Source organism: Saccostrea cucullata, unplaced genomic scaffold, assembly GCF_032062105.1.
Source record: "Saccostrea cucullata isolate Sc308-1 unplaced genomic scaffold, CSIRO_AGI_Scuc_v1 ctg374, whole genome shotgun sequence".
Classification (NCBI taxonomy): domain Eukaryota; kingdom Metazoa; phylum Mollusca; class Bivalvia; order Ostreida; family Ostreidae; genus Saccostrea; species Saccostrea cuccullata.
Genome location: NW_026923563.1, coordinates 126,709 through 147,719, shown reverse-complemented (window position 1 = coordinate 147,719; position 21,011 = coordinate 126,709). Strand labels below are relative to the sequence as shown.

At 35.0% G+C, this 21,011-nt stretch overlaps 3 protein-coding genes across 6 annotated transcripts; 1 reads left to right on the top strand and 2 right to left on the bottom strand.

Moving 5' to 3' along the window:
* Positions 1 to 527: 527 nt before the first annotated feature.
* On the top strand, positions 528 to 3,106 carry LOC134264346 (toll-like receptor 4). Its single transcript, XM_062746644.1, has one exon. It carries the CDS (start codon positions 557 to 559, stop codon positions 2,720 to 2,722), a length of 2,166 nt encoding a protein of 721 aa, XP_062602628.1. The 5' UTR covers positions 528 to 556; the 3' UTR covers positions 2,723 to 3,106.
* A 508-nt stretch (positions 3,107 to 3,614) lies between these two features.
* On the bottom strand, positions 3,615 to 8,045 carry LOC134264357 (uncharacterized). The gene is made up of 6 exons (XM_062746659.1): positions 7,949 to 8,045; positions 7,043 to 7,169; positions 6,519 to 6,601; positions 5,443 to 6,393; positions 4,726 to 4,858; positions 3,615 to 4,612 (listed from the first exon to the last, which is right to left on the bottom strand). The coding sequence occupies exons 1-6, from the start codon at positions 7,983 to 7,985 to the stop codon at positions 3,778 to 3,780; spliced, it is 2,166 nt and encodes a 721-aa protein (XP_062602643.1). The 5' UTR covers positions 7,986 to 8,045; the 3' UTR covers positions 3,615 to 3,777.
* A 2,047-nt stretch (positions 8,046 to 10,092) lies between these two features.
* On the bottom strand, positions 10,093 to 20,851 carry LOC134264355 (arginine/serine-rich protein PNISR-like). Of its 4 annotated transcripts, none has more exons than XM_062746657.1 (13): positions 20,742 to 20,851; positions 17,236 to 17,336; positions 16,708 to 16,920; positions 16,314 to 16,405; positions 15,963 to 16,049; positions 15,645 to 15,777; positions 15,050 to 15,249; positions 14,712 to 14,849; positions 13,333 to 13,444; positions 12,630 to 12,683; positions 11,682 to 11,837; positions 10,403 to 11,519; positions 10,093 to 10,201 (listed from the first exon to the last, which is right to left on the bottom strand). In XM_062746657.1, exons 2-13 carry the CDS (start codon positions 17,303 to 17,305, stop codon positions 10,177 to 10,179), a joined length of 2,397 nt encoding a protein of 798 aa, XP_062602641.1. In that variant the 5' UTR covers positions 17,306 to 17,336; positions 20,742 to 20,851; the 3' UTR covers positions 10,093 to 10,176. The 4 variants fall into 4 exon arrangements, with proteins under 4 accessions (XP_062602641.1, XP_062602642.1, XP_062602639.1 ...); XM_062746658.1 differs by lacking the exon at positions 10,093 to 10,201 and having other exon boundaries at positions 10,208 to 10,693; positions 10,886 to 11,519; XM_062746655.1 differs by lacking the exon at positions 10,093 to 10,201 and having other exon boundaries at positions 10,208 to 11,519.
* Between the last annotated feature and the right edge of the window lie 160 nt (positions 20,852 to 21,011).

Here is a 21,011-nt window from a genome sequence, read left to right as displayed (position 1 = left end):
TCTTGACCCTTGACCGTGCGCTTGGAGTTTGACCTAATTTTTTAACAAAAATTACCTTGGTCATACCTGTTTAATGGTTAGTGCATGTGCTTTTATATTTTACAGGTATATTCACTGAGACAAGTCCCTTCTTTTTGAAGCAGCAATTTTCATCTCTTGACCTTGGAGTTTGCATTTGAGAAATATTAAACTTTACCAAAAGCCGCCATCCGGGGGCATCAAAGTTTCACAAAGACATCTTGTTGTCTACATGTATATAAATAGTATCATAACCATTCAAATCAATAGAAAGAGATGCATTTCCTCATCATATCAAATATCAATGAGTGTCGATAATATTTAACAGATAACGCCGGAAAAAGACTGTTTTTAAAAAATGTTTTTCGAGTAATTATATCTCCTTACATGCAAAGAATAGGGGGCTGCTATATCTGTCACTTGCCAAATACGTTCCTATCATGCCTGATAGTCTCATCCAAGATGTGCACAAACTTCCGGGTGGAAATCACCATTCCTGATAAAGTTGTCTTATTAAAAAGACGTGGAAGTTCACAAGATGAACAACGGTTTCTCTTCGTTTATCTTGTGTCTTTTATTTTGTTTGGCTGTGATGTTTATTTCTAATAGCTGCTGTATGGATGACAAATGCAGTTATTCTCGGACTGTTCGATGTGATATGCTAGCAAACTGCTCGGGATTAAAACAAACAGTGATTCCTTCATTTAACGAAAGTGTTACCTGCGTTGATTTATCAGAAAATCGGCTGCACTATGTCAACAGGTCTTCATTCTATGGTCTGAAAAACTTGACATTTATCGACTTATCTAGAAACGTGTTAAAAAAAATTGAAGAAGGTACGTTTAGCAATCTAGAAAACCTTAACTACTTAGATATTTCGTTTAACATAAATCTCGGATTAGCTGTTCTTCCGAACGTGACATTTGGATTAAACCAGACGAAGATCACGGTGTTTAAGTTTGAACAGATCACCTGTCCAGGTGGCAGAAGTAATATTCTTCGTCGACATCATTTAATTAATTTGGATAACACGTCAATTACGGAATTAAACATTGCAAGTAACCGTATTGAAATGTTTGAAACATGTGTCATATTCAATTTACCAAAAACAATTAAGAAACTTTCTGTTGCAGAAAATCGATTGATAGTTGGTAAATATGTTTTTGAATACTATTTGCTCTCTGGAGTTGAAATACTCAATGCAAGTTTAAGGAACACACCAGCTCGTTTCATAGATTCGATCACTAGATGTAAAGACAATGTTGATCCATTGAAGGACAAGACATATGACTACAGCTGTCACAAGAATCTCTCAATATCCTCAATATATGATGATCCTTTGATTTCTGTATCCCTTCCACCAAATCTACAAATTGTTTATGCAAATTCGAGCAAATTATACACTCGTGTGGCTAAATTTGAACTCAAGAAAAACAATCTAAGAGAAATTTATTTTCAAAACAATGTTATTCATTCATGGATTGGACCAATACAAGGCGTGGAGAATATAACTCTATTAGATATGTCGAAAAACTTTTGTTCCCAACTCTCAGATAACATTGCTGAACATCTTACTGGTTTACTGACACTCAAACTGGCTGAAAATTCCTTAGGCCCAATGTTTCAGTTCGATAGGAAAGGTAAAATACTTAGAAATCTACGTCGGCTTCAACATTTAGACATTTCCTTCAACAGAATACAAGCACTGCCGTTCTTGTTTATGAGAAATCTCAGTAGCCTTGTTTACTTAGATATTTCCCACAATCTACTATCCGACTGGAATATGAAAATGGGACACATGAAGAAATTATCAGTTCTTAACTTGTCGCAAAACAGATTGGGGACAATATCAAAACAAGGCATGGAAGAACTAAATAAGGTATTTGCTGTGGGCAACTTATCTGTCGACTTGAAAGACAACAGACTGATGTGTACATGTGATAATCTGGACTTTCTGGAATGGATGTTGAAATACAAAGAACATTTTAAAAATTACAAGACCTATAATTGTTCAAAGGCACGTCACAATACTTTTCAATTTCATGACTTATACGTGTCAGTAGAAAAACTGAAAAGGGATTGCAAATCTTACACCGCCTACTATATATTAGTATCTGTCACCCTTAGTTCACTGTTAAGTTTGGTTATTTGTATAGCTCTGTACAGAAATAGATGGAAAATTCGATACCTGAGGTATACATTGCTACAAAATCGTAATAGTGGATATCTTCGGCTCCAGACTTCCTCAGACACACGCTACCTCTACGATGCTTTTGTTTCCTATACTAGCAAAGACAGGGAATTCGTGGTTAAACACATGATACAAAACTTGGAACAACTCAATGGCTTTCAGCTTCTCATCCGGGATAGATCATTTATACCAGGAGAATCGAAATCCCTTCAGATAGTACGCTCGATTCAAGAGAGTAGAAAGACTGTATGCGTTGTCTCAAAAAGGTATCTCAAGTCTGCGTGGAGAGACTATGAACTTAACATGGCTCGGGTGGAAGGCGTAGAGGCCAGAAATACGTTGAGATATGTGATTCTTATCCTACTGCCAGAGGTGTACAACGGGGGATATCCCAAGAAGGTTTCAGATTTCTTGAAGAAAAACTGTTTTATAGAGTACCCGGATGATCCTGCTGGTTATGAGGAATTCTGGCAAAACATGTCCGACAGGTTGAGAGAATGTCTTCAGGAGTAAATTAACAGTCAGACATAATAAAACGAATTTAACTAACGTTCGGTCTTCAAACACTACACAGATTTTATGAACGAGGATCTCCAGTATTTTTATAATTTTAATTTAGAATTCTTGTGTAGGAAACAAATATTTTGAAACAAACCACTGTTTTAAATGGACATGACCGGTGAAAATGTGAAAATGTTCGAGTTTCATTTAAAAAGGAGTTAACTTTGAAGTCAAAAACCTATTTTTAATTATTTCATCGGATGGAATGTTGAAGAGTCTTATTTTTTTATGCTATTGATTTTGGAAAAGTTTGGTGATTTCATTTACCAAGATTACAAGTTACTTAGTATTTTGTAGAGTTTAAGAGTTGATATTTCATTTTTTTTACACTGCTTCTCAAAATAATATTAAAGTTCAAGCAGTACGCCTGATATTTCTCCTTGACGGCAGTTGATTTAAAATATATATAGGGGCTCGGTTGAACATTCACTGGACCCCGCAATGTATCTGTGTTTTTAAGGATTTCTATGAAGTTTTGGAACACAGTATATGTATTGTATAATTAAATAATTTTCTTTCAATTGAGAGTTAAAAGTGTTACATGTAAAATACACTAAAACATGTATTTTTACGTTGGATTTCATCATGTAGAATGAAAACCAGGTTCTCAAAAGTAAGCTGTAGCAGCCAATATTACAAAGATTATACTTTTGAAGCTTTGTCAATTAAAACTATTCCATACTTTCCACGCAATATTTCCAACTTTGGTGCAAAGGTAATGTAGACCTCATTGTGATGCAAATAAAACAATGTGCATGTTTGATTTTTTTTTTAATAGATAGCACAAGGAAAAATTATTGATGATATTCTCTACATCTATAAGGAAATTGTTTAGATTATCTACTCTCAGAGATAATCTGTATTTGTATCAAATTAATGAATTAATTGATTTTTATCAATAAATCTTGATTATAAAACAAAATGATCATTGAATTTGTTTTGTCTTTTTTTCCAAAATTATCTATCACAGTCGAAAGTTTTCACACTTCAAAAACGTACTACACAGATCATTTCTGTTTTTCCATGTAGCCTCCTACAGTAATATCTTTCTCGACACCGTATTTTAGATGTCCAATTTTACCTTCTTTTCCAGGTCCATCCTTTGATGTACCATTAACGTCATCCATTTCTGAGTCAGAATTTTCTAGAAGACTTTCAAGAATAATAGACTGCTTTTTTGTTGTGATGCAATTAGAAACACTGCTAGAACTGTTTTGACTGAAATTCTTCTCTTGTCGAATAACTTCCTTGAAATGTTCGGCTTCGTCTTTCTCACGCTTGAGATTGTCCTCTTGACTTACAGATTTGATAGGAGAGTATTTTGGGGACTGACAAATATTTGCATGCAATTTTTCATCAGATGGTTCGCTCAGTGTCTCCAACTTAAAGTCTTTCCGAAGAGGACTTTGGTTTGGGGTACTACAGAAATGAAACCCTCCCTGATCGCCTCTCTCATCTGGAATTGTTTCCAAGAAATCAAATTTCTTGTCCCCACAATAGTCCATAATTTCTCCGGTGGCAGTGGGCATTTTGTCTTCGGTGTAGACTGGCGGATTATTCGTGAATTTGGTTTCCATTTCGTTTCCTACATCCTCCTTTCTGGAATCCGTTTCCTCTTGAGAAGTGGTCGGACCGGAGGTAGATTCAGAATAATCCATCACTTCTGGTGTCTCTTTTACGATTTCCATATCTGGCATTTCAATTTTTATTGTCTCTATGGCAATCTCTGTCTCTTTTTCCAAATCGAATTCATTAAATACGCCACTTTGTTGAATGCTCGAAACAGACTCTGGGTATTCCAAAGGCGCCGTGCTTGATACATCGGAAGATGTCACTTCATTACTGAAAGTAAGAAACACATTTTAAAAATATATGCTTTCCATCTATATTTCCAATACTATAGACAAGAATACATCAAAGTTTATCTAAAATTTTGTACGGTTATTCAAACTTACTCTGTCATTTTGGACAACCATTTCGGCATGGAAGGCAGCATATGAATTGGCCATCCCAACTTTTTGGCAACATCCATATCTACCGGTATCATAACATAAGGTTGTCCATCTACAGAGAGATACTGGTCGATTCCTTTTCATAAATGAAAAAAATGAATATTTATCAACAGTATTTGTACATAGGCCTATTAGCCTTTTTACGGAACTGGAAACAATTAAAATTTTACCCATTTTAACTTCAGAAAAACTAGTCTGACAGCTAAATCAATGCAATTCAGTGCGTTATAAAAAGTATAAGTAACATAACTCTTAAAAATACAACTTTAGTACTATACTTAATGCACGATGTAGTTTATGTAAAAATGAAAATCATGCTGAGAAAAAGTGTCAAAGCAGACAGATTGCAAATATTTACTTCTCTTTATTCATGCCCTGGATTTATCTATATTTGATAGGCAAACTATTTAATTTAAAAAAAGATAAATAGTGAGCAATCTCAAAATAAGTGTGTAAAACAGTATAACCAAGTGGGACAGACTGACAGACACACGGACAGACGCAGAGGAAACCTACAGTACCATTCAGTTTCACAGGTTGGGGACATAAACCGATTCTTCTCCCACGCAAAGAAAACCCCTTGAAATACCAGGGGTGGGATCATATAAATATGATAAAGATGTGCAATTACAAATACAAGGAAATATGTGTTTATCAGACCTTCTTCAAAGGGAGCAATGGTGGGATTGATGTCGTCCAGATCATCACAGGCATCTTCCTCTTCTTCCTTGACATCCGGGTCAGAATCCAAACCCATCATATCAAACTCCACCTCGTCTCCATCTATCTGAATTTCATCTTCGTTCAAATTTATGTTCAGGAAAGGGTCGTGTTCGAGATATTCATCATCCGACATCTCAAAGTTCTCGAACGACTCTGTTGTAACCGGCTCGTAGCGGACAGTAATGGAGCCTGTTGTTACAGGGGAACACTTTATTTCTGAGTAGACGGATGTTTGATTTGGAATGGTCTGCTGGTACAGCTGGGGAGCCGCCTGTAGGTAGGAACCGTGGACATAGGGGTACTGCAGTCTCTGGAACTGCTGAGGATACATTCGTGGTAATAAGTTCACCGAAGGCGATGCAAATTGAAATTGGGCATAGTGATGTCCATTCCCAAGGATTCTGGGATGGTAATAACCGTTCCCGTTAAGTCCAGAAACACATGGTCCAATGCTGTAACTTTTACCATAACCATTGTGTCTCTCGATGTTTGGGAAAGTTATCGTGGTTTGTCCTGACTCGTCTACAATAAGAAGATCTGGGTTGTCCTCGCTGCGTTTGAAAACACCAATGTGTGGTGGAGCCTGCTTATGATACAGTCCACGCTCCATCATCTGGATCCGCTCCTTGTATGTGGGGTAGGTACGAATGAGAGGCCGGGGTGGCGGGGGTCTCTTTATTGGTGGAGGTCTCGGAGGTCGGGGACGTGGCTGATACTCTGAGGTTTGAGGTAATTTATAAGGAAGTTCATATCTTCTCCGCTTTGACTTCTGGATGAAGGGAGAGTCTATTAATTTCATTTCTCCGTTTGGTACTATTATACAATGCTCTGGTCTATCTGGGGCTTTTCGCTTTTGTTCCTCTTTCTGTCGTGTTTTCTTATCAGAATCTACAAAAATGGTTAAGAATCGTGAATTTTGTTCGAGCTTTCAATCCTTAAAATGTGAACAATTACTGTAATCGGCATCGTTATTTATAAGTATCTAAGCCTTATTAAAGCATATTAAACGGTACCCTGTCGTGTATACAGCTCCAGAGAACGACGATGGTATATCAATTTCTCATCTTCAGGAAGATCGTGCCAAGATTCTGCCAATCTGAAAAAAAATTAATGTACCAGTTTTATTACTACCAAACAATGTAGGACTTTCTTTTTAAAAACCGTACAGCAATGTGCATTGAATTTCTGTTATATATTGTGGTGCAGTTGACGTGCGACAATAACACTGTGTACTTTTGTACAAGCCTACTCTATCACTAACATATTATAACTGATTTGAAAAGTACAGTTTCTTTTTCTCCGGTCTTTCTGCCCTAACAAATAGATACTAGTATATTTTCTATGCAATACATTGTCCTACTGTCAATACTTTGATTTACCATGAAAAAAAAACTTATTTTTTACTTTGAGGCCTTAATCTACCTCTTTGGAAAAGTTTATAGAAGTTTTTGTGAGGAAACCTGTATTTCTTCAACAACAGTCTAATATAACTGTTACAGAATTTCGACAATATGATAATCTTGTTCTGTATACATACTTCGAACTCAGATCCACAGCCTTAATGCTCGGGTTTTCCATTTCCAAGCGAGGTCTCACATCATTTGCAAACAACATAAATGCACTAAGCGGTCTGGCGGCTGTTTCTTTCTTGTCGTCATTCCGATCTACGGAAGAAGTATTTTTTTTTTTTATAAAATTCTTTAAAAAAAAAATGTTTTGTACAGGCACTTGTAAGCCCCCCCCCCCCCCCCCCCCCCCCCCCCCCCTTTTTCCAAAACATACCTCTTTGTTATTGGAAATTTTCATTGATAAAAGACAGCATTAGGCTAATTGCTGCATTAAAGTCAAAAAAAGGCCTTTGTAGTAGTGTATGAGTAAAATTTGGTACAGCTGAAAGAAATCTGCCACCTATACACCCCACCCCTAATAATATTTTCGAGTTACGACAAAATCACTATGCCCCATACTGGCCATAGGGCCGTAACTCAAAAATCGGGGGTGTATAGTTTTCGACCTGTCCGTCCATCTAAACGTCTATTTATCCGCTATTGGTTTATTAACTATTTATTTCCTACAATGCAATAGCAGAAGACGAAGAATTCCGTCATGCATAGATCTCTTTGTTTTTCCGCTAGGGTTTGACGAAAGATACTATTTAGGGGTTATGCCATGTTTATTTTTCTATTTGCGATTGAATTATTCATCATTTGAAATATAAAATTATCTTTTATGACTGGAAATCTGTCTCTTTTTATTAATTATTTTGAAGGAAATGCACAGTGTACCCGTGTTCTCCTAGATCACATATCTACACTGTGATTGTGGACAAAGGTCAAGGATTGTGAATGGTCTTTATGGATATTTATAAGAACCCTTAGCCTGACTGATCCCAAAGTCATTATATAGTATGCACAAAAAAAAATATCATTTAATATTTATTTACCTTTACCATGTCTTTTCTTTATTGGTGGAGCTGGCATTATTTATCTTTTTGAAACTTGGCACCTTCCCTACTCCTAGGCAGACGATTACTACGTCATCAGTTTATGTGTATACATAAAAATAAACTATGATTTATAAGAACAGTCGTCAATATTCCGGATTTTTTTTTTCCAAGTTTGCCAGGAGACATTTATGGCATTTTTGCATTTTTTTTTTTTTTTACAGATTTCCACATTCCGTAATGCTTCTTAAAAATGTCATGAATTTTTATATCTTTCAACAGTAGACATACATGTACAAGTCAGATGTTCCCACATTTTCAAATAGAATTTTTTTCAGTAAAAATTCTGTAATTTTTTGTTTTTAAAAAAGATCTTTCTCTGAGCAAACAATAAAAAAAAATGATATTTTGTGTCCTATAGTACACTTTCTATGGATATTTCGTTAATTAGTTATATTTTCAATTAATTGTGATACATGTATATATTGTAATAACATTTTTAAATAGTGTGCATCAAGCACAATATGATGAGTTTAAATCCAGACTATAACTCATGTATCATCTCAGTCCTTTTCTGGACTTCTAGGCTGTCTGAGAAATTACGAAAAATAGTGCATCTTTTGGTGTCATCTACAAGCATCCTTAGTCATTTGGGACTATGTAAATGGATCAAAAGGCATTAATTAATACACTACTAAAATTTAATGTCGGTTTCAAAAATTCCATATAATGTGCGCCACGAACACCGAGTCTACACGTGGTCGTAGGACCCCTAATAAACTTCATTTGATTCTCGACGAGCTGATCATTCTTTCGCAAAAAGTCATAAATTGTTAAAGATCCAAAGTTATCCAAACAGCTCGATCCATCCGCATGGCCGTACCATTATACATGAACAGGGTGTCACAGAAAATATTATATCATTTCATATTCCATACGTTTTCTGTATATGGAGAAAATTATTGGGAGCACAACCTACGTGCCCCCCCCCCCCCGGTTCTTACGGCCATTTATTTTCTAAATTCCTATCGGATTTATCCTTTAAGGAACATCGGTGACCAAAGATCCGAACTCATCATCCGATGGATCATACACAAAGTCAATATTTAATCAAAACTACTTTCTCCGTGATCAAAAAGCAGGCAAGTAGAATTGATATCGTTTTGAAAAGGAAGGCGGCTGTCGGGAAAAAATATAATGGTTTGGGCTATATAATATAAATATTGCGACCTAGGTATCTCGGTCTTGTTTTTTTTCCGACTGAACCCCTTCCTTTTAAAGAACGATCAATTCTATTAAATGCAATGCCGCTGATTTTTCTTAATAAAAGACATCAAGATATAGATGAAACCATCTTTAAAAAGTGTTTATTTGCTTTCTCCCAAATGAGAGACTAAAAACTGCCTCCGACTCAAAATAAGGAAACAATTATTTTATTGTTATCAAAGTTTTCTCTTACCATTTTAAGCTTCATATTTGCATGTAATTTTGAATGAGAAATTAAATCCTATTTTGTCTTAAAATCCCAAGTCGGGAGAAGGCAAGCAAACATTTTTTTAAAAGATGACCTACATGTATTTATAAATGCATCGAAATGAAACAAGATATATCCATGAACTTTGGATACTTCTCTAGATATTCTCAAATAGACTTTTTCCTTTGTAATGGGAAGTCTTTCTGATTCAATCTTGAATTGTGACCCCCAGTGAAGGTTGCTTCTCAAGAAGTTAATGATTATATCAACCTTGACCTCTCTGAAATGACCCTGAGAAGACAGTACTTGACAAATATGTGACCAATCTTATAATATAGTATAATGAATTCCAGTCTTTCACGTAGAATGCCTTCTTGGGCCTTCACAGATAAGTTGGCATCTGAGCTCTTGGAATTATTTTGACTTGAGCTTAATACATGAACTCCTTATGCATTTATACAGATTACATGAACTATTTTGAATTTATAGTTCAAACAATTTTATGAACTAAAATTTACAGAGTCTGAGAAAATTGTTTTGGCTTTATATTGGATAAATATACAACGAATGCAAAAAAATTCCATCAGAGCCCTTGGAGTCCTCTTAAAAACACCTCAAAGACATCTTATACAATACTTTTCATTGAAAAAAGAATATGAACTCTTGGCATAAAGTCAAAAAATCTATTCTGTAAAATGCATAACAAAAATCATGTGATGAAGAAACTGCAGCTGGATGAATTCATTATTTCTCTTTACTTTCGTTTAGGGGATCGGGACCTGTAAAATAAGAAAATTTCCTGTGAACACTAAATAGCTACCAATTCTTTTTTAAAAATCCTTAATGTTCTTTACTTTGCAAGGAAAAAATCTACATATTTGTATATAGAAAAAATACAACACTTAAAAACCAACTCTGCATTAGCTGAGAAAAAAAGCACCAACAGTGGACATAAGAAAATTAAGATGAGGTTTTCCCACCTTGAGCTGGAGTCAGACCTGTGTCTCGACTTCTTACCGCCACCAGACTTTTTGTGACTGCTGGATCTGGTTTCTTCAGAGGGACTCCTTGAGCGATTCCTTCCAGACTTTTTGTGCTTGCTCTTTGATCGATCCTCACTGTCTGAATGTGACCTTGACCTTCTCCTTTTCTTGGACTTGGATTTGCTACTTTTAGAGTCCAAAGAGCGACGTGACGGTTCCTTTTCATCATCCTGGTATTTGTCACTACGCCTACGACTATCCTTCCCCCTTGACCTACTTCTACTTCTCCTCCTATCCCGTGACCTACTTCTACTATGCCTCCTTTCCCTCGACCTACTTCTGCTTCTCCTCCTTTCCCTTGACCTACTTCTATGCCTTTTTTCCCTTTCCCTACTAGTGCTCCTATCATGCTTCCCCCTATCCCTTGACCTATTTCTATGCCTCTCCCTTGACCTTGACCTGCTTCTACTTCTCTTTGACTTCTTTTTTTCAGACTCACGCTCCCTACTATCACTTCTGTCGCGAGACACACGAGAACTGTCTTTGCGTGAATCTCTCCTCTTTTTACTCTTTTCGTCTTTGCTACTCTGCCTATCATAATCCCTACTATAGCTTCTCTCTAACTCCTCCCCTTTACTTTTCCTCCTCTCCTTTTCCTTAACATGATCAGATTCTCTGTCTTTATGTTTATCTGACTTACTGCTACTCTTATCCCGACTCTTACCCCCTTTTCCTGACACTTTAGATGAAGACCCCCCTGACCCCTTTTTCTTTTTCCTACTTTTCTTTCTTTTCTCACTGACAGAACTGTCAGAGTCACTAGAGGAACTGGAAGAACTAGAGGAACTATTAGAACTGTCAGAATCCGAATCACTAGAACTCCCGGTGGAACTAGAACTACTGCTTGAGGAAGTCCTACTTTTCTTAACTCTTTTAACTTTATCTTTTGTACGCTCAACTTTTACTTTTGAATCTTTTGACTGAGTTTTGGTTTCAGTGCTATTTTCAGCTTCGGATTTCACATCCAGTCCAGGAATTCCATTATATTTGTTTTGAAAAGGGTAGCTGTGCTTGTCTGAAATTGGGTCTTTAAAAATTTTTGGTGCTTCTGGTTCTGAAAGTTTAATTTTGATCATATATCAATTATATGCATACATAAAAGCCATGATAACATGATCTCCAAAGACATGTGTGTTAAAACATACTATAAAACATTCGTGTTAAAACGTACTTAAAAACCTTCGTGTTAAAACGTACTAAAAAACCTTCAAGTTACCTAATTCATCTTCATCATAAATGCCCTGCTCTTTAATTTTGCGTTCGAATGCCTCCTTCTTTTGTCGGATCCGCTCCTCAAGATCCTCGTCTGAGTCTGGCTCCTCTTCTTCCTCCTCCTCCTCCTCCTCACTGTCACTGCCGTAGCCTGCCAGTCCTACAACATCACTAGACTATCACACAACAGTAGAAATAACAGGCTCAGTTACTATAAGAATTACTGATTATTTATACCTCTAATACTATCAATGTCTACTTATATGGCCATTATGTTGAAAAATCTCAAAGCTTACTACTGCATCATAATGATTATTAATATAGATTTTGGACAAAATACTCTGTGATATGATTACTTTCCTTTAGGAATGTTACCTGTAAAATCACTTATTTTAAAGGATAAAAATTTGGTGGTACTGGGGAAAGTAGGGATTTGATTTTGTGGTTGGAGAAGTGTAGAATTGTCCTAGTTTAAAATGCTAGCACTTTGTCGTGGACTGAAATTTGATGGTCTCTAAATATGAATTAACACTCATGAAATTTTATGATTTTACAATAATTGATATAGATGGATATTCTTCATCATTTATTTGATAATACCATATTTTGCATCACATTCTTTTCAACCTCAAATTAAGACATAAGGAATAGATATTACAATTTTCTTTTGAAATTGTTTTGACTTCTCTCTGTTGGATGAAAATAATTTATAGCAACTGAAACCTTAAGTTTCTATTTCAAGACATGCTCTGTAACTCAAAACTTTTTTAAAGAAATGCTTAAATCCTATGATAGGGCACTGAACAATTAATTGATTCTGAAATCAAGGAATAAATGGAAAAAATACTACCTGCCTGAGATTTGCAGTTTTTAGCAATCAATTTGCTTTACAAGGTAGGGCAATTGATTGTCTATCACTTTCAAGCAATAAATAAAATCAGCAGTTACTTACCCAAGCCAGTCAAAGATGCTAAAGCAGTAGACTTGGTGAGCTGCTTTGCTGGAGCTTTTTGTACAATTATACAAACATGATTAGTTCCTCGTCATAAAACACAATATCTATACAATTTAAGAGGCTGGATAGGGGAATTATCTCCCCTTACAAGTTCTCTCTGAGCTGTGAAAATAATCTGAATTATTTCACCTGAAAGACAAAATAATTAGGACACCTAGGCTAGGATTTTTTTTTTATTGTGAATGAAATTTCTGTTTCTTTGAAGGAAACAAATTTATATTTCCTTGTTGCAAATTGAAACTGAACATTTACTCAAGCCAAAAAGTTTGCAAGATTCTAGATTTCATAACTCCATGCTGAAATTTACACCTAGCCCAGATGTAAACAGTGAATTTTTGCAGAATACATTTGCAAATATGAATGGAATCTAAATAATATAAACTGGAAAACATCCTCAATAAAGATTCTATTTTTATTTGATGGTGGAATTTGACAGTCTTTAGGTGTAATGTTTTCACATTTACCTCATGTGCCACATTTAATATTTTACACACAGCAGCGTTTCCACTTGTAAAGTTCAACCATTGAAATTTCTGGCACATATTGTATTTAGTATACAGATCAAACAGCACAAAATAGGTCTTTAGGCTTTTACAAAAATACCACAAAAGTAGATTTCTCAATGCTTTCTCATTTCTACCTTTGGCAGCTCTAGATTTCTCTTTGCGGATCACTTCTTTGCAAACACTTTCGATTTCTGTGTTTGTTACATCCAAAAGCACTTCTGTCAGCATCTTTCTTACTTTCATCATCTAAAAACAAGTTAACATGGTTTTCACAAAAGTTCAAAAGCTTACATAATCAAGGAAGGGCGCTATCTAAATCTTTCTTTGTATACTAGTATGTAAATGACAAAGAAAACTAGAAAACTGACCAGTCAGCAAGGGCCCCGCCATGTGGTAGAATTAAAAGGCTGCAGCTTACGGAATGGTTAAAAAATGTACGAAGAATAACAACAGCAACTGTATTCTTAAAATTTCAAGATAATTCCTGAATATTCAAAAACCTGTAAATAATATCCTTGTATTTACATTAGGCAGTAAAGAACAACTTAACATTGAATATATATTTAAACAATAATGAAGCTTATCTAATATAAAATGCCAGCCTTCAATGAATGCAAATATCATTAACTTCAAACAAACAGCAGTTGCAGACAAAGGTTTTCATTAATCTTTAAGTGACAGATAAAGAAAAGCCTACTAAATTTTCCACAGCAGGCTGATAATTAATCCCAAGGGATTAATTGTACCTCTCTCATCATTTTCTTCTAAAGTTACAATAAGAACTTTTTCAGTATTAATGATAGAATGGGGTTTTTATACAACTACCTTAAAAATTAATAATATTCTTGAATTTACATAAAGGGGGAAAAAAAGTAAAATATAAAAATATTTTTTTATCGAAATAAAAAATATATCTTCTTTAATCTATTTCTTGTTTTTAGAATTCTATGAAATCATAACTATTTAACAAAAATAAAGTATACACATTTATATTTAAATCCACATTTCAGAGTGTTCATAACATTCCAAATTGACTTAACTTCAAAACAAACTTCATTTGCAGACAGAGGTGGTAATTCATCTCAATGTGACAGATAAAGATAATGCTCTGGATTTTCTTCAGGAGGAAAGCTAATTAATCCCAAGGGACTCATAGCAGCATTCAGTTTACAATGGGAACATCTTCAGCAGTTATCTCTCTTTGCCAATGCATTCTTATATAAAGTTAAGGAATCTACCCCACCACCCCAGCACCAAACCAGGGGACATAGAGAAACAAACTTAGCATCAAAGTATGTCTTTTTGCCTATTGAACTACCATACCAAATTTGATCTTAATTGGGCAACCACAAAAAAAGTTATTAGGAAAAAACAGAAAATTTGTGGACGGAAGAATGACAGACGGACAGACAGAGTGATTACTATAGGGCACCCGCAAATCCTTGCGGGGCCCTAATTAAAATGCATAAACATGCATACAATTTTTTCTAAATTCTTGGTACAAAATACTCACAAATTCCATCTGTTTCTCTTCCTCGGATTTAAATGCCTGTGGGGAGGGACTTCTCTTTTTTACCTGTTCTGGTGACCTTGACCTGTCCTTTACAGGAGCTGGAGATACAGATCTACTATCCCCTTCATCGTCGGAATCCTTCAATATGCAGTGGTTAATATCAATTCTCATTTCAGTGATTAATGAACATTCTATTAAATGGACCAAATAAGCATACTTCTTTTCACTTGTTTAAATATCACTCAATACTTTTATTTATCGTATTATTTATATTACACAACCCTTTACAGTGTCATACTTTGTATACATACTATATGTATTCTAGTAAAAACTCTTACAAATCTGCTCTTTTTTGGTATGTGTGGCTGTCCATCATTCGTGTCTTCCATTACTTCCTTCTCCGTTTCTTCTCGTTGTCTTTCAGCCTCCTCCTTCTCTCTTTCTAATCTCTCCTTCTCCATTTTCTTTTGTTTTTCCCTCTCCATTTTCTCTAACCCTTCTCTAATCCATGCTGGGAGAGTTTTTCTTTTAGCAGCATCTACAAAAATTGAATAATGTAAAAAGTATTATTAATTCAAGGTTAGCTGTTGAAAAATATCAACATCAATTTTCTTTAATGCCAAATAAGAAATAAATCCCCTTGGTTTATCAAATTTATGTGGCTCTGTAAGTACAGTATGTCAGTTAATAACCTTTTATTTGCATAATTACCTGAGATGAGCTGCTTGCTAAAAATTTTACTCTGGCATATATTTTTCTTAGAATAGAATAAATACAGCAAAAACCAGCTTTGTGAAATTTTGTCTCACTTGTAAATACCAAATATCTAACACGTAGAGAATAAGGTATCACAAAAATTTAGTGGTTTGCAGTATCACACAGCATACAGACATGCATCATGGGTAATTTTTTTTTTTATTATTAGATAATTACCTAATCCACTGCTATCCTCGTCTGTCCCGGGGGGAGTGGGATATCGACCTACTTGCTGGTTGCTTCTGAAGGATCTGCTGTTTTGGGAGTCTTCATCTCCCTCCCAGTACTGATTGTAATTATCACCACTACCCTAAAAAACAATTATTCTATATCATTCTTAAGCACATTTTTTTTTGGGGGGGGGTTGAACAACCTAGCTTCATTTATGTGAAACATCCCTATTCCTAGTTTCACGATGTAAGGAAAAAGTAATTATTCACATAAGATTTTTTTTTTTGCTACTTCACAGCAATATAATGTACAGAAACAACATACTTGGTAATTAAACTGCTCTCCTCCATGATTGTAATCAAAGGCTGGTGGAAAATTCCCCTGATGAGAATAGTCAAAACTCTGTGGATTCTGGATAGGAAAAAGTATAATATTATTTTTTTCAGTGTACAAAAGCATGAAAATTAGGTATAAATTAAAACACCAGCCATTATCCTTGAAAAGTTTTAATGGAAAAATTCTTTTCAACTTTATTTTATTTCATCAATTCATGTTTATCTCATGTACATGTAGTTTCAATAGAATAAGATACCATCAGATAATATTCTTAATTTACCCATTAATTAATTTTCATCACTGAAATAATAAATCAGGCACTCAAAGACTGCACATTACCTTGCCTTCCCCCATATTCAGCCCCCACCCTGTTGCCATATTCATGTTCCAGTTGGGAAGCCCTGTCCATCCCCATCCCTGCTGATTGTAATCTGTAATAAAATTAACAAAAATAAAACATCATGCACTGCCATATCTATTTCACCTTACTAATAACTATTAAAAGGTGAAGAATCTTTAAAACTGATAAATTCTGAGAGCTATTTATGTCAGTTTTTGTTGTTGTAAGCATATAATCATTTTTCATCAAGGATTATGTATTTAAGAAATATTCAAATCTTAATTGTGTAGGAATGCTTTTCATCACTTCTATGCTTAAAATTCAATGTATTGTTCTCTCATATAGAAAAGAAGAAAAACAATAAAACATTTCTGAAAAAGCAGTTAAATTTACCTTGACTCTGATAAACTGGCATATTACCGTAGCTGTTCGAGTCTTGCGAATTATTCTCATTGTCTCCTTCAATGTCCATATCATCTCCTCCCGTGCCCCCGTTGGCTGGGGGAGGTGGGGGTGGGGGAGCCGCACTCATCGACATGGAGGGGGTTGGCTCCGCTACATTTTCTCTCTGTTGAATCCACTGCTTTGCAAGTGCAGCCCAATCAACTAAATGCAAAGAAGGAGAATAACATATCCAGCTAAATGATATAAACCCTATTTCCTATTTTATAAATGCCATGCAAACTTTTTTTAAAGACACTCCGACTACTTGATTTGTTTTTTTATTTGGCATTTAACAAAATATGACATAAAACATTATAAAAAGAAATAATTACATATTTACTAATTGTTAACCAAACAAAAACATGAACTGACAACTTCAAGCCACGTAGATCAGAAAATAAAGATTATAATGGTTGCCCACTTGTTGTAAAATACCCCCCCTCCCAAAAACCCTAATGAATGTACTGGCTTTATTACCTTGGTCATTCGGCATCCCTTGAAATGCTGCCTGCTGGATGGGCCCACTGCCCCAAGGATTGGCCCACATTTTGGAAACCCAATTATTCGTATCCCAAAACCTGAAAAAATATTATTAGCAGTGCAAACATTACTTCATTAAGGTAGCTAGATCCTTTTGAAAAATTCTTCACGACGCTACATATGCTTCCTGACGTATATCATATACTGTAGATCACTAAATTTTCGCGACACCTTATTTGCGCGAGATAGTCATTGACTCTTGATTAGCGAGACAAAATTTTCACGAATTCTGGTTATTGCTCTATATAATCTTAAGGAATACTATTATACACGAGAATTTAATTTTTGCGAGCACACTGTCTCGCGTAATTACGCGAAAATAAAGTTCTCGCGAATAAAAAGTGATTTACAGTAAAAAAACGCAACAAAATAAGACGTAAACAACAAACAAAATGCAATGATTGCATTAGAATGGAAATAACTGTCTTCTAATTTGGTATTTGCGACCGTTAATGCTGATTTAACGGTCGCAAACATCCGTTTTACCGGCTCAGCATTAACGGTCGCAAATACCAAATTAGAAGACAGTTATTCCCTAAATGTTCTCAAATTCAAAATGTGCATGTTAATTGTTTTTCTTCAATCCAGAATTCTTGAAATCTTTTTTTCGGTGTCAGTCATTTGGACTGACTGCCATACATTGTGCACCCAGCGTCAATAAACAGTGCACACTTCATGTTGATTTGACCGTCGTATAACAACTTTCTTTGAATTCTTGTGGGGGTCCATTTTCTTCCTAAGTTTTTAAATCTATTTCGATTTTCTCACCTGTCTTACCTTAGCACTGTCAACAAACTAGTTTACCAATCACTATTAGTTTGGCACTTGCATTCATTGAAGAAGTCATTACAAATAAAGATATAGAAAAGCGTTTGAAAGATTATGATCGGTCAGTTATAGGGAATTTGTACGAAATTTGGTCGGATTGTTGAAGTTCCTCTGTCAACACTTGCCGGTCATTTGGACTGACAGAGAACGCAAAGTAATCGGTCCTTGGTTGTTTATATCGGTTTTTGCCGACAGGACAGAAAGATTTCAAGAACTCTGCAAACAAGCATTAGTGCACTACAGCTTGTGCATTTCAATTGTGTCCCCCTCCTTGATTCAACTTCAGTTCACTTATAAGTGATGTTTCATTGGATTTGTCTATCAGTTTAGATAAACTTTTTGCTGGACTTAGTATGGACTTATGTAGACTGAATATTTCATTATTAATACTAATAGCGAGGGCCTCAAGTGCCACATTGGCACAACATTCGTCACTGCGAGCTCTTAAAGCAACACTTGGGCAAAGAGAAAATTCACAGTTTCCACACTGATCCAAAGTTACCCACTGTCCCCCAGTTACCGATGGACCAATTATCAGCGAAATGCAATGTCTCGCTGCAAACTACATTCTCACGATAACAAGATATTCCACCAAAAATAAACTCACCTAGTCCTTGATTTAATGGATATATAGCAGATAAATAAATAGATAATAAAAATTTAAATGATTTTGAATAAATTACTACTATTCAGACTTCGGATTCAGGGTTTGACATTAAGGCACGTCCGACAGACCGAGTCTAGTAAAAGATAGGTCCGGTCGGGTAAAATGTCTGTGTACTAGACCGACTGGTCGTGTAAGAAAAATAAATGAACTTTAATTTTAAACAAATTTATTGTTAATGAAAAATAAAATCAAAACATTTTTAACCACATCGTAGAAAGAATACATATGTAACAGACAGCATGACCGAAGCGCTATTATTGACGGCATTCATTGAAGGCATTCGAAACTACTCGGCCATTTTCCTAAATAGAAACAATAAGCTATTTATCATTCATCATGTTCATGGAAATGGCTGAATAGTTACGATTGTCATTGTCGAAAGATTCAAATTAACGGCATCGGTTAACTGTGTAAATGGCAATAGAATTATAATAATAACATTATTTTTACTATACTTAAATTCTCTGAACAATTGTAATGGTATCGTATTTATATTGTATACAAGTTGATTGAATTAAGTTTATAGGACTAAACACGACAAGTGGCATGTGTATGACCTAGTTTTGATGTTGACGTGTGTGCAGGAAAATTTCGTTTTTAAAATATGGATTACATTGGTAAAGATAAACCACTACAATTAAACAGATTATATAAAAAAGGTTATTCATAAAGTGATTTCGGTCATTTATAGGAAATTTGTATGTAAAGTTCCTCTGTCAAACTTTCCATCACTATTTCGTGCTTTAAATATTTTTTCTCTCAAGTTTGTTCAGGGCTAGTGGTTAAAGGGTCAGGGCTAGTAAAAATTTGCCAGAGTAGCCCGACTGGTCTAGTATTCCAAAAGCTTAATGTCAAACCCTGGGATTGGTAATGCAACATGACATCAGCAGGTCCAGGAAAATCACTATATTTAGCTATATAGGTTTATCAACCTATATAGCTTTATTTACCTATAAAATATAGCTATATTTAGCTATTTTGGAATAAGTTTCTGTTTTATGAAAAGCAGACAAAAAGTCGCATAATGAGTCAGTATTAGTTTTCAACTTTGAAATGGACTGAAAACAATTCACCAAAAACCCACTTATAAAAATGTTTCTCCTTTTTGTGCAATTGCAATCATAGATATAAAAGTTTTGGGGCTATGTGTAACAGTTAATCTGTGAGTAAGCAGCTACTTTAACAAAGAAAAGAAGTTTTGGTCAACAAGATAATTGATTGGTAATAATTGAGCACAATGCAAGGCAATCACACTTAGTCATGCCTCACCGCACTTCCAGCTATCCAAACAATAGAGATGCATTTTTTGGTTAAAAAGTGTTTATAAGAGGCAATGTTTTTACCATCTATGCCCTAGGTTGTTTTTATCAATCCTTTTAAAAAATATATCAGCCATAATTTACACGCGACTTTTTGTCTGCTTTTCATAAAACAGAAACTTATTCCAAAATAGCTAAATATAGCTATATTTTATAGGTAAATAAAGCTATATAGGTAGATATACCTATATAGCTAAATATAGTGATTTTCCTGGACCTGATCAGAGTCTAGTCGTAGCAAATGTCACATGCACTTTGGCGATCCCAATCTAAACTAATACTAAATAGGTACATGTATCTGTGCTCGCCCTAACGGTTGCACTGTCAACATATCATATTATAAAATGGTCCTGCAGACCCAAATTTATCTGCAAAATGAGGAACAGTGTACTTAATTTAGGCATATGCTTTAAACGGTAAGGCATTATCATATGTTTATTGGACGCAAGTAAAATTGTTAAGAAAATGTACGTTTTTCCTAATCCTTATTTAATTTAAATAGCTAAACCAAGTATCTTGAAGTCTCTTTGCTTGAACCCTGCAATCTCATGCCCTTTCTTTGCGAGTCCTCTAGAAAAGCATGTCAACACTATCTTTAAAAGAAATTAACACTCTAAAATTAATATTACCACCAAAATTGTCCTTAGCCAAAGATTTTTCGAATGGAAGTTCGCATGGTTAATGATACAACGTTTGCTTGTGTTCAACTTCTTTAGTCAGCCATTTTTCAGCATGCATTTGTCGCTAGAGGGTATGGAGCAATTGCCAATACGTCGACCCCACGTTTACAAATCCGGATTGTTGAAAAATGTCTTTAAAATAAACTGGGCTAAAATAAATAATATATTTCAAGCAATAGAAAGGTAAGCATGATATTTTGAATCTAAAAATTTGATAAA

Coding starts and splice junctions, on each gene's coding strand:
- LOC134264346 (XM_062746644.1), top strand. CDS start 557: ATGAACAACGGTTTCTCTTCGTTTATCTTGTGTCTTTTATTTTGTTTG.
- LOC134264357 (XM_062746659.1), bottom strand. CDS start 7,985: ATGCCAGCTCCACCAATAAAGAAAAGACATGGTAAAG. Junction 6,602..7,042: donor GCTGTGGATCTGAGTTCGAA/GTATGTATACAG, acceptor ATTTTTTTTCAG/ATTGGCAGAATCTTGGCACG. Junction 4,613..4,725: donor TGGTTGTCCAAAATGACAGA/GTAAGTTTGAAT, acceptor TCTTACTTTCAG/TAATGAAGTGACATCTTCCG.
- LOC134264355 (XM_062746655.1), bottom strand. CDS start 17,305: ATGTGGGCCAATCCTTGGGGCAGTGGGCCCATCCAGCAGGCAGCATTT. Junction 15,778..15,962: donor GAGAGCAGTTTAATTACCAA/GTATGTTGTTTC, acceptor ATTGTTTTTTAG/GGTAGTGGTGATAATTACAA. Junction 11,520..11,681: donor TTATGATGAAGATGAATTAG/GTAACTTGAAGG, acceptor TTAAACTTTCAG/AACCAGAAGCACCAAAAATT.